Source organism: Struthio camelus, chromosome 6 (assembly GCF_040807025.1).
Source record: "Struthio camelus isolate bStrCam1 chromosome 6, bStrCam1.hap1, whole genome shotgun sequence".
In the NCBI taxonomy this organism is placed as follows: Eukaryota; Metazoa; Chordata; class Aves; order Struthioniformes; family Struthionidae; genus Struthio; species Struthio camelus.
This window is the reverse complement of record NC_090947.1, coordinates 7,659,053-7,670,645: the sequence shown is the minus strand read 5'-3', so window position 1 is coordinate 7,670,645 and position 11,593 is coordinate 7,659,053. Positions and strand designations below refer to the sequence as shown.

Here is an 11,593-nt window from a genome sequence, read left to right as displayed (position 1 = left end):
GGCGGCCGTTGCTAGGGGCGGGGCGGCGCGCGGCAGCGGCCGTTGAGGGGAGGGTGAAAAGAAGCGGCGGCGGCGCCGCCCCGGGCCTGGGCCCCGGCTGCGCGCACCCCCCGCGCCGCCGCCATCTCCACCGGCAGCGGCAGGGCAGCGCTGGCGGCACCCGCGGCCAGCAGGTAAGAGCCGCCCGGGCCTGCAGCGCGGCCGCGCAACCGACCCACCGCGGCGGCGGCGCGATCCCCCTGTGGGGCCCGCCCGGCCCGCGGGTGGCGGCGCTGCCGGGCCGCCCGCCGTGAGGGACGCCGCCTGCGGGCCGCCTCCCTCTCGCCCCCTGCCCCGGGGAGCTCGGGTGCGGTGCCGCGGTACTCGCGGGCGTGTGAGCGCCGCCCTTGCGCTCGGTTTTACTGGTGGCAGCGGGCTGCCGCCTCAGGGGGCTTTAAGGGCGGCTCCCGTGGGCGTTTCGGGAAGATCCCGAGGAGGGGGCAGTCTGTTTTGGTGCGTGCTCACTGCTGGGTGCTCCTCGCTGTCTGAATTTCCCCCCACTGTTTTAGTTAGGCTAGTTCTGCTGTCACAGGAGCAATTACTTCTCCCCCCCCCCCCCCCCCCCGCCCCGCGAAGCTAAAGATTATTTTCTGGAGTCACATATATAGCGTATACCAGTTCAAATACTTCCTTGTTGTCTTGTCAGGCCATAGGCAGTTGCTGAGAGGTGAACTTGGTTTCCTGTAAAACTTCCGGTTGACTTTATCATGATATTTTTAATGTGGGGTATGAGAGAGCACAGCCCTATCCTGTATTCAACGTTCAGGGAGTAAATGTGTGTGTGGTAGTGGGGAAGGACTAGTAAACATTGCAGTTGTGTTTCTGACGTTTTGAACGGTTCAACTTGAGGACTAAACTCCAAGTTGAACAATGCAAGTGAGAGATCTAGAAAGCAAGTTATCAGTTGCCTTAAGCATCAAAGAAACAGTCCCAAATTTACCTGATACTATAGCTTACAGGGGAGAGGGATGGGGAACCATTCCAGACTACGACTCAAACTTATATAAAGCACGTGATAAAAGTTTCTCTTAAAACTGCATGAGGGATGTTTCTCTATTTTCTTGTTTAAGGTTATGTTAATGTCAAGAGAAACTGTGAGCTCTACAGAGCAACGAACAAAAGTATGCCAAAAAGTCATACGGCTGACGTGGAGATATCTTCTTTTGTGCGTTCGATGTAGGAGTGGTCAAACCTTGCAACATGAGCTGCATGTGGCTTGTTAGCACTTTCAGTGTGACCTGCTTGCCAACCACGTGAATTTTCTCTGGACTGTTCAGATTTTTAGTGTGGCTTCATAGAACTTGGAACTTGGAGTTTTTCTAGTCAGCAAAATATAGGTATAGATTCTAGGGAGCATCTGCAGAATTTAGGAACAGTTATTTCATGAAGGAGCATGCGTCAGTTGCTAAGCAGGAAGTAGACTGGTATGGGTTTTTGCCCCTTGCTATGGTAAAAGGCTCCAGCAGCAATTCCTGTTCCTGCCCTGTCAAACATTTCACTAAGTCTTGGTTAAACAAAGATGAAGGTGGTACCTCAGCTTGGGAGAGTAGAAATACAGGCTTTGCAAGGTGGAGTGGATGATAGAAAGGTAGAAGAAATCACATGCATGCATTGAGGTTGAAGAAAGTATATGGGATATGCAAAGGTATGACTCTTGGCCATGTGAAGGCTTTGGTACCCAGCAAGTCAGGTCAACAAGGGTGGCTTCCCCTATTATAGAACGTTTTTTTTCTTGATGTAGCCAATCTTGAAAACAAGGAGATTTCAAAGTGTTAGGTAAGACAACAGATAGACCACAGCCTGTGTTGCTGCCCCGGTGACTTGTCTGTGCAAGCACAAGGCTCTGTATTGTACCATGGAGGGAAAAGAAGCAGTGTGCTACCAATCTTGACTTTTCAGTCCTGCTTTTATTTACCATTCATTCACTTCTTGTTCACGAGTTAAACTGGTCAAGTGGCAAGTCTTGTACTTTAAACTGCTGAGGCCTACCTGTCTTCTCTTTTCTTGTTGCAAGGGCTGCAAAGGTCACAGCATTGGCAGCTGCTCTCTTAAGCTGAGGTGAAAATTTCTTGGTACTATACATATACACATGCAGAGTCTTCATTTAAAAATTTCAGGTGAGAGTCGATTCTCATCAAACAGCAGCCAAGATGTCTTGTCACACAGTGTAGTAGCTGTTACTTACTCTGGTTACTCTGGATGTTTAGCTAACAGCTCTGAATTGCCCTCTGTGGAGGCTCTGATCTCTTGCCACTCACTAGATAGAGGACTTTGACTCCTAAGTCCGGCCATCTGACCTGTGCTAACAGCAGATGCCTGCAGTAGGTGGGGTGGGTGTCCCCTTCAGCATCTACTGAGACACCTCTGAAAGCGTTCACCTTGTGTATAATAAGTGCTGGGTTTTCTTGTTGATTTTTTTTCCCCCTCCTGCCAGGGCATGTGAAATGGCTGCAGATGACAAACAGCCTCCGACACTGGAGGCTACCAATGATCTACCTCATTCTCCCGGCAGTCCATCTCACCTCACACACTTCAAACCCCTGACTCCTGACCAGGATGAGCCTCCTTTTAAATCAGCCTATAGCTCTTTTGTAAATCTCTTTCGTTTCAGCAAGGGTAAGTGCTTGTGTGTGTGTATATGAGTGTGTATGTGTGTATTGTGCGCGCTGTCTGTTTTATTGATGATCTCTACTGCCAAATATATGTGTAAAAACACCTGTGAACATGGCAAGAGCGTAATTTCAGACTGCTGGCTGAGCAGATGTTGAGTCAGTCTCTTGTGAGGGACGCTGTATCTTGCTTTTGGATGATGTAGTAGGGCTTTGCCATGGGAGAAGATAGTCAGTGTTTTGCAGCTAAAAGTCTGTGGCTGCCAGTGAAGGATAGAGACAAGCCAGCTAGCAGATGGTATTACTTAATTTCTTATCTGGGCCTCTGGAAAAGCCAATATTCCTTGCCTGCGTAAAACTTTCAGGGCTAAAAGCAGAAGTAACCCTCTGCTGGCCTTCGTGAGCAAGGTGTGTGCCTGTCCTTTTAATGCAAGTTCTTACACGAGACTTCCTCTACTCCTCCCTCACCTTCCTGTGCATCTCATACCTTCATTTGGGTGGCAGTTGAGCTTAAGAAAGCAGTGCATTTGTAGAAAATGCTTCCTGAATTTGCAGTGCCATAGGTGCTTCCAGTCAAGAGGTCTGAAGTGTGGTAGAAGTCTTGTATGCAAGAAGTACTGCTTGATGTTGGCCTCTGTGCTGCATGTATCATGAAACGCTTAAGCTCTCAATAGGTGAGCTCTTAAAGAACTATGTATTTATTTTGTTTTTCATAGCAGAATATTGCACAGAGGGGTAAATGAAAGCTCTGATTTCATACAAAACCTGCATATCTCTTGGCTGGAGACAGCAAACTGGTCAGCTGCTTTTGTTTAGTCTGTTCATTGTCCAGATTTTGGCTAAGCATACTTCTGCAGTGTTTGGGCTAGGGAGAAAGAGGTAAGATAGGTTTTTGCATAAGCAAACGGATCTGTGCAGACTCTTTTTGCACAAGATGAAAATAATTATTTGGTATGACTACTGTTAGCTTGTACAGTAGAATATGGCTTGCCATTATTAATTTTTTGAAAGTAACATTAAAATTTGGTCAATACTAGATGAATCTGTTTGTCTCTGACAAGCGTAGCTGGAGTCAGCAAAGTATTCTGTTGAAAGAAAAGAAAAACAGCTTTGAAACAACACGTGAAATGGGCATGTCGCTGAAACCAGTGGGAACAGCCTGCCTGTACTTGATCCTCTGACTGAAAAGGGTAGTTTATTAAAGGCCACAGTAACTTTGGTGTGACCACAGTACTTTTGAAAAACAGGCATCTAATGTAACTGAAAATCTCTTTAAACACTTTTCACATTGGGGATACTTTGCAATGGCCTCTACCTTGACACACGAGTTCTACATAATGGGCTATTTTCATGTTTTTCGTGGTACTTTTCAGATCAGAAGTTTGGATTTGTATCTAACTTTTGTTATGCATAATCACAAACCAAGTGAGCTATTTATGAGAGTATTTTTTTTCCCCTTAGTTCTGCATGTGCTGCTGGTTTTCTCTGTCACATCTGAACAATTATTTCTTGCTTTTTTTGTCAACTCCAGATGATGGCAGGCTTTCATCCCCGGTGGAGAGAGGAGAGACAGGGCAGGGTGATCCACAAGCGTTGAGCAGTGGCTGGTCCAGTCCTCAGCATCCCGCGAGGGCTCAGTCTCTCAGGTCACCGGTTCCTTACAAAAAACAACTCACTGGAGAGCTACAAAGAAGATCATCTGCAACCCTAGGTAACTTCAGCTGCTTATGCTACAAGAGACTATTGTACTAGCAAATCTTGGATGCTTAGCAGTGCAGTAGAAGGAGCTGAACAAAGGTTTAATTGACCGTGTAGATTGGTAGCAGAACTTGGTATCAGGGTGCACTGCTTTGTTAGTGAAGTTGTACTTCAACCTTGGAAGCAAATCTACTCCATCTTCCTCCATGTTCCAGCGAGACACTTGTTGATGCCTCTACTGTTTCAATTACAAAACAGTCTGACATGAAGGAGGCTGTCAAAAGACTGCAACGTCATAAAGTCACTTGCACCTTGATCCTCAAAATTCCTATGTTGCCTTAGGAGACTTCAACTTACAGCTGCATGCGGAATGCAACTTTAGAGCTCGTTCTTTAGGGGTTGATGTTTGTGTCTTTGGAGGAAATCTTAAGTGTGGACTTTTGCCTGTAGCTGTTTTGAAGGGCATTGCATACTTGTATCTAAGCCTTTTTCTTTATAACCTTGAGACGATTGCCAGAGGCTATATCGAATCTCTGTTTGCTGGATTGCGAACTGAATGATTTCAAAAGCGTAACTGTGTAATGGCTTTATGAAAGGTGAGAAGAACTGGTACGTAGATTGCAGAGGTCCATGCTGATGGCTGCTGAATGCTGTTGGCAGCTTGTGGCAGTCCAGAGCAAACTGCTCAACTGGGTAAAAATCCTGTGCAAGATGGTGTTTCCAAGCATATAGCACCTACTGCCAGCAAATCACATCTTGAAAGTTGTTAATTTATATGGCATTTTTCAAAAAGGTCCCTAGCTTTCATAGCTAGGCAAAAGTCCAGTAGAGATAACTAGTATTTGCATCTCTTAAATTTATTTGCAAGCTGTCTCAGTTGGACACATTCATCCTCTTCCTCCTTGCCTTCTAGTTGTATCTGTCACAACAAAGTAACTCAGGTTTCAAAGCTTTTTCTCAAGTGTCCCAAGTACAACAGTGTGCTCCTGGCTGATTTGCCAGAAGTATATGTTACTTTACTTCGTTCTTAGTCACCTCTTATAAATCACTTAGAAATTATCTGTGGATTGCGGGTCAGAAACCTTTAGGCGAGGTAGGTTTTTGGTACTCAGAAGGTAGAAATAACCTTGGGATTTGGCTTCTAGTGGGAGGCAGAAGCTGGGGAAGTGAGACTTAGTCTAAGGTGTTGGGGGAAGCTCTTGCTGCATTACTCCAACTTCTTTGCAGGCCATGCGTTTATGTCCTTGAGTTTGGACTGAAATATGCTTAGAAAAACGTGATGGTGAATCACTGTGGAAAGAAGTAAAGTTAAATGACGCAGGACTTGCTGGCTTTCTGAAGAGATTTCTGTTTCTATTGGGTGCTGATTGATGTTGCTATGTGTGTAGCAAGTGGCCTGGCTCACTGTCAAATATTTTCCCCAAATCTGCTAATAACCTTGGTGCTGTGACAGACATGAACTCTATGTAATGCCAATAAATCACCTGTATTTGGAGAGGGAAAAATGCTTGCATCTTCCCTCCACAACAAGCGGTCTTACTTTTTTTTCTTTTTTGAGTGAGTTTCAGAAAATTAGTTTTTGTGCTTTGCTTTACCTTAAAAGGGGCTGAAAGTACAGTTTTGAGGATTTCTGAACATTGAGCAGAAGGGAATTTCACCTCTGCCAGTGCAGCTGATGGTGGGTTGCACAAATAACTTTGAAAATTATTTTCTCCATAACAATCACAAACTTATTTGTAACTCTTATCCCAAGTATTTTTATTTGCTTGGATTTCAAAGCATGAAAAGAAGCGGTGTGATTTATGCAAGCACCTGAACTGGTAACCTCCCACTCACTTCAGTGACTGTGATGTGTCTGATCTAGTCGGGTTTTCTTTCAACCTTGTATCTGCAGATCCCTAAATGTCTCTCTGGACTTGTAGGCTCTCTCTACTCGTAAGAGATGCTCCTTCTTCGTAACAGCCTGGGCAGGAGTAGGCAGAAAAATGCCCAAGTCCTTCACAAATTTCAAAGGTCTCTTCAGGCTCGTTGAGTTTAAATAGCATGCAAAGTTTAAGCAAGCTGAAATGAATAAATAAGGGATATGGAGCAAGGTTGTTAGTGCATCTAAACAATGACAGGAATTGCTTCTGAGGATGCTGACTCCAACTCCTTGTCTGACCGTTAGCCTGTGCTATCTGCACCACAGATATTCTTGTTGCTCGAAGACTGTATTGGCTAACAACTGCAAGCATAACATAAAAAGGAGGGAGAGTGATTTGTGTAAGAAACCGTCTAGCATCAAATATGTGGGATTCCAGGTATATGCTTCCTTCAGGACTGCTTGCACCAAAACCTTGTAATAGGCTCTTTTAAACTTCTTATTGTCCCTTATGTAAATAGGAGAAGCTGCTAGATGCCAGGCTTAGGTCAGAGATGCTTTGTGGGCTATAGCGCAGAAGAATCAGTGCTGAGACTCTGTATTTGCTTCTGTGTGCTACCCCTTGGGTAACCTGTTCCATCCTCATGTACTGGAGTAGGATGCTGGACAGCTGGAGCATCTTCTACAGAGATGGTGGGCCCGACTGGTTGTACTGGACTGCATATTCATACCGCCTGTGTGTGCTGCCATCTGGGTGCTTTCAAGGTGCTATATTGAACTAAAATAGTCTAGTACTGAGATAATGTCAGTCTACAAATCCAGTTTCAGGAGAACTAGAAATGCTGATCAATTGGAGAGGGAGCGTTTGGCAGTAAAAGCACTTCTGGTCTGTTAGGCGGTCGCACAGGATAGTTCTGTTAGGGCTAGAGGATCATAGCAGAGAGGCAATAATAGGGAATGTCAAGGGGCTTAGTAGGAATAAGGAAAGAAAGGGCAAGGATCATATGAGGGGGGAAGAAGGCCTGAGGAAAGAGGGTGGTGGTTATTGGGAAGCTTAAAGAACGTGCCCTATTACCACAGCATTTTTTTCCCACTTAAAATGAAAGGCCTTAAAATGAAAATGCATGTTGTGAAATGAAGTTAAGGACCGCTTTCATGCTTTCCATCTGAGTACCTTGTATGTCAGCAACTTGAGGAAGATACTGTGGTCTGTCACAGTGGACTTGAATGTGAAATAGCATGTTTTAGCAGTGAAGAACTAGAAAGCAGTTCATGCTGTATTTGCACTAGCAAAACTGTGGAAACCTTGGCAGAGGTATTTGCTTGTGGTTGCAAGAGTGTGAAGGCTCTCACTTCTAAGTCTGCTATTAGGGTTTAGGCAGCTCTGTTCCTGTAAACTGACACTCAGATACAGATTGCAACAAAGTAGTTCTTGTAGTATTTCTGACTTGGCTTTCATGGTAAAATGCATGGAGTCATGAAAAACTCTGGAAAGATACATTTGTGATTCAGTGATGGAGGATGGAGCAGGATTTCACGACTTACTGAGCAAGTCTTTCCACGGCCTGAACTCAGAGTGTTTGTACTGAGTAGTCAATCATAGTTGGGATGGAATTTCAGCTTCCTTTCCAGTGATCACAGTTCGTGTGGGGAGAATAGTAAAAAGGGGGAAAAACATACGGTGTTTCAGAGGATTTGTAGGTTTGGCTAAGGATAAGTGGCAATGAATACATCTAGGAAGGGTAAGGGTTAATGTTGAAATATCAGGATAACTGTTTTGGAGTTGCAGGAGTTTGTTATAAGCCCGAGAAGGATAAATAAGTTAGAAGAAAGTCAAACTGGAAATCTAGATGAGGTTCCTCTGGCCTATTGAGGTTGTGTTTTGTGAGCACGCAGATAGGAAGGGCATGGATGGAAAAACCTGATTATTGTGTAAACCAGTAGTCATGAGAAAATGTGTTCCACACTCACATTGATGGGTTACATTGAGAGCTTCAGAAGCAGCTGACTTTTGTTCTTCCAATGCAAAGTAATGTCCAGTGAAAATGGCTGTTGTGTGGGGTTTTTTGGCAATGGAAGAACAACAAAAGGACAAAAGTGAGGTTAAGTCGTGGACTGAGAAAGTATAAGGACCTTAAACATCATTAGCATGAAGCTGTGTTCAGTTGCCGCAGTTGTTTTTGTGTTTGTTGGCCAATGACAAGCAGAATTTTGTGGAGCTGATCTCGTTGTCGTACTTGCTGGTCTCACCTTGCTGCTTTTATTTTTAAAATTAATTTTTTGTATATATATTTTGATTGATTTGTTTGAATAGCATACGAAGGCTACTGGAACAATTCAGTATGGATCCTGAACACAGCATATGCTGCTTCAGGAAGACTAAAAAGACTTGCTATTACATAGATGTGCAAGTATGGTGAACCCTCTTAGGGCTGAATCAAAAGAAGATACTCAATCTTTTAAAGGTAGTTGATTGCCATTGGGATGACACTATGTACAAAGCAAGAAAAACAGACTCTTATAATTTCAGTATTTGTTGAAGGGAAGGCGATTTTGCAGATCGAATGGTGAAATATGGAAATACTGACAATAATGTTGAAAGCGTAAATATCTGTAAAGCGTGCGTGTGTTAACGAAGAAAACGACTGTGGTATTTATAGTAACCGACTTTGGGTCGGTAGCAAGAGTTAACATAAGCTTGATGCACAGGCTTGGATCCTTTTTTTTAAGGAAGATATTTTAGAGATAGTCTGTCCTGTATTGCAGGAACCATGATAACTTTTTTTACATTCTTCCTATACAGTATGTTTTCTCCCAGAGAGAGAGTAATCTCATGATTGTGAGGGAAAAGACCTGACCAAATCCTAATCTGAGAGTTGGTTAGCTTCTCTAGTATAAACAGGTTAGCTGTTTGCTGCGACTACTGATGGTGTACTTTTTCTAATGTAGATCACATCTTTTTTGGTGTGTCAAAAGGAGCCTTTAACTAACAAAAGAACCAGTGTGGAGTTAACTATGGCATTTCCTCAATGCTGTGCGCGCTCAGGAATCACTTGCCTGACAAGATTTATATCTAGTTAGTCAGGAGGGCCTGACAGTAATTCTCTGAGTTGAAAGCAACATGCCTGGAAAGAAGGTAACTCTTGAAAAGTTACAGCAGAAGAGGCTGGAAAGTAAATGCGGCGTGAATCTTGTGATAGAAGTAAGTAGGAGACAAAGGTTTCTGTGGTATTATCAGTGGTTTCTTGAAATCTTAAAGTCACTTTAATCACTCTAAAACATTCAACCTGGTACTGTCCAAAGGTATAGTTGTTTGATTTTTAAATGTGTTCCTAGTGGCTAACCAAAGAACCAGGTCTAAGCACTCTGGCATCTCTGTAAAAATTATCTCCTCCTGTAGTGGATTCTTTGCTGCACAAATGTCATTAAGTAGCTACATGTGGGCTAATTAACTAAAAATATCTACTGAGAACCGGAGGAAGAGTCATGGAATGCCAGAGTTTTAATCACGTTACTCCGAAGGTTTTGATCTCTCGACCGTTTCCTGCGCACAAAGGAAGAGCCTAGTGCACTGCAACGGTTAACGCACTTCTGCTGATGCTGTCAGCATTCCTGCTGACATCAGTGATATCTAAAGCAGTAAACAAAAAGCAGCCATGTCTGTTCTTCCTGTACTAGGGGAATGAACATAAAATGCTAGTCAGATGGAGAGCAGCGAAGGTGGTAAGAAACTTTAAACTCTTCAGAAAAGTTGTTAATGTAGAAAAGTGACTCTGAAAATGTTTAAATGTTTAGGTGGATAAACATCCACAGCTCACAGGAGCTGTGCTTGCAAATTTTTCTGGAGAAGTGCTCTATTTGTAACTCATACAGCAGTGATTCAAAGTAATCTAGCATTTTATAGAAATGAGATTAGCTGTCTCATGTTTTTATCTAGGAGTATCTTTATCTTTGCTGTAGTTAAATAAGGATGCCTGTACAGGTTTTCAACAGCTTGGCTTTTCTTTTGTTTAAAAAAAAAAAAAAAAGTAAGTGGACTTCTGGATGCATTTTATTCTGAGTTACTGTTTTTAATAGAAACTGAGCTATGGAGTCCTGAGACATACTGTAGTCATTTATAAATTGGTTCAGGTTAAGGTATTGACTTACATCAGTCCTAGAATGACTGTAAATATTGTTGCAGTTGTTTTGTGAGTATTAATATCCTAAAGGGCGTTCTAAAATGAGACTTCACTGCTTTCCAGAAAACTATTATAAGGTTCATATAGTATGTTGAAAATCACTTCTTTTCTTTAAAGCGTGTTTTCATTTTCAGATCAGTCAAATCAATTCTTATAAACATTTGTAGAGAATGCTATTTAAAATAGCAGTCAAAGCAAGCTATTTGGCATCAGAAGCTCCCTGTGGGGAAGGTGAGAAGGGTACAAGGGCAAGAAGTGATACACACTGTAACATTGGGAGCTGTGTACATGCGTGAATGTTTCTCTCTGTAATGGAGCGTTGTGTTAGGGTGTGAACCCTGATGTTTCGTGGAATAAATTATTACTGGTCTCTTCTCTCTTCCAGATAATCGAAGGAAAGTGGAACCGCCCCTTGGAGGTCATGATCCTCGCACAGCAGTTCAGTTAAGAAGCCTCAGCACTGTCTTAAAGCGCCTCAAAGAAATAATGGAGGGGAAGAGCCAGGTACTTCTTCTGAGGGGTTTGTAGGCCAAAGTATCTAGAAACAAATGTTTACTGGGATTTCCTCAGCGGCACCTTAGCAGCATCATGGGGATTTTGCAAATGTCTGAAGAGTGAGTGAATAAACTCACTGAGTGTGTGGGGGAAACAGAGGTTGTTCAAGCTGACACTAACTTTTGACAGATATCAAAAATCCTTTGTGCTGTGAGAATGAAGAACTTCAATTGCTAGGTTTCCTGAACTTGGGTCAGATATTCTCATTTTTCACTCCCTCCCATTTCTGTGTTACCTAATTTAATATTACCTGACTGTTTTCTTCCTTGAAGACCTGACCGCTATCAGATGAAACATACTGACTGTCATAAATAGCAATGAGAATTCGGAGGATGAATTAAATCTGCTGCTTACTGTGGTAGGGGCCAGCCAGCCAGCAATATTTGTCTGAAAGACTTATCCTGTTAACCAGTTTTGATTCAGCTGGGTAAGGGTCCAGTGTTTGCTACTGACTTGCTGCTTCCACTTCCCTCGGCTATGTGGAATCATGCTGTTAAGAGGAGGATCTGGTTGAGATAAAAAGCTGTGTCTGGGAACAAGACATGAATAGGCAAGTGTACGTTTAACTAAACCAGATGAAAAGGAAAAAGCCTTTTGACAGCTTTTACAGGTAGACTTTAGGTAAACTTGCTCAGCTTCCAGTGCTGTTC

General features: G+C 43.2%; 1 protein-coding gene across 5 annotated transcripts in view; it reads left to right on the top strand.

The window, feature by feature from the left end:
* Window positions 1–14: 14 nt before the first annotated feature.
* PIKFYVE (phosphoinositide kinase, FYVE-type zinc finger containing) overlaps window positions 15–11,593 on the top strand; it is a 65,555-nt gene continuing 53,976 nt past the window's right edge. For 4 of the 5 annotated variants that reach the window (XM_068947966.1, XM_068947967.1, XM_068947964.1 and 1 more), the window contains exons 1-4: window positions 15–173; window positions 2,474–2,655; window positions 4,180–4,359; window positions 10,774–10,892. In XM_068947966.1, the coding sequence (XP_068804067.1) occupies window positions 2,484–2,655; window positions 4,180–4,359; window positions 10,774–10,892 (471 nt within the window). In that variant the 5' untranslated portion in view covers window positions 15–173; window positions 2,474–2,483. Of the gene's footprint in view, window positions 174–2,473; window positions 2,656–4,179; window positions 4,360–9,821; window positions 9,931–10,773; window positions 10,893–11,593 lie in introns of those variants that run through there. The other variant, XM_009688645.2, reaches the window with a different exon arrangement.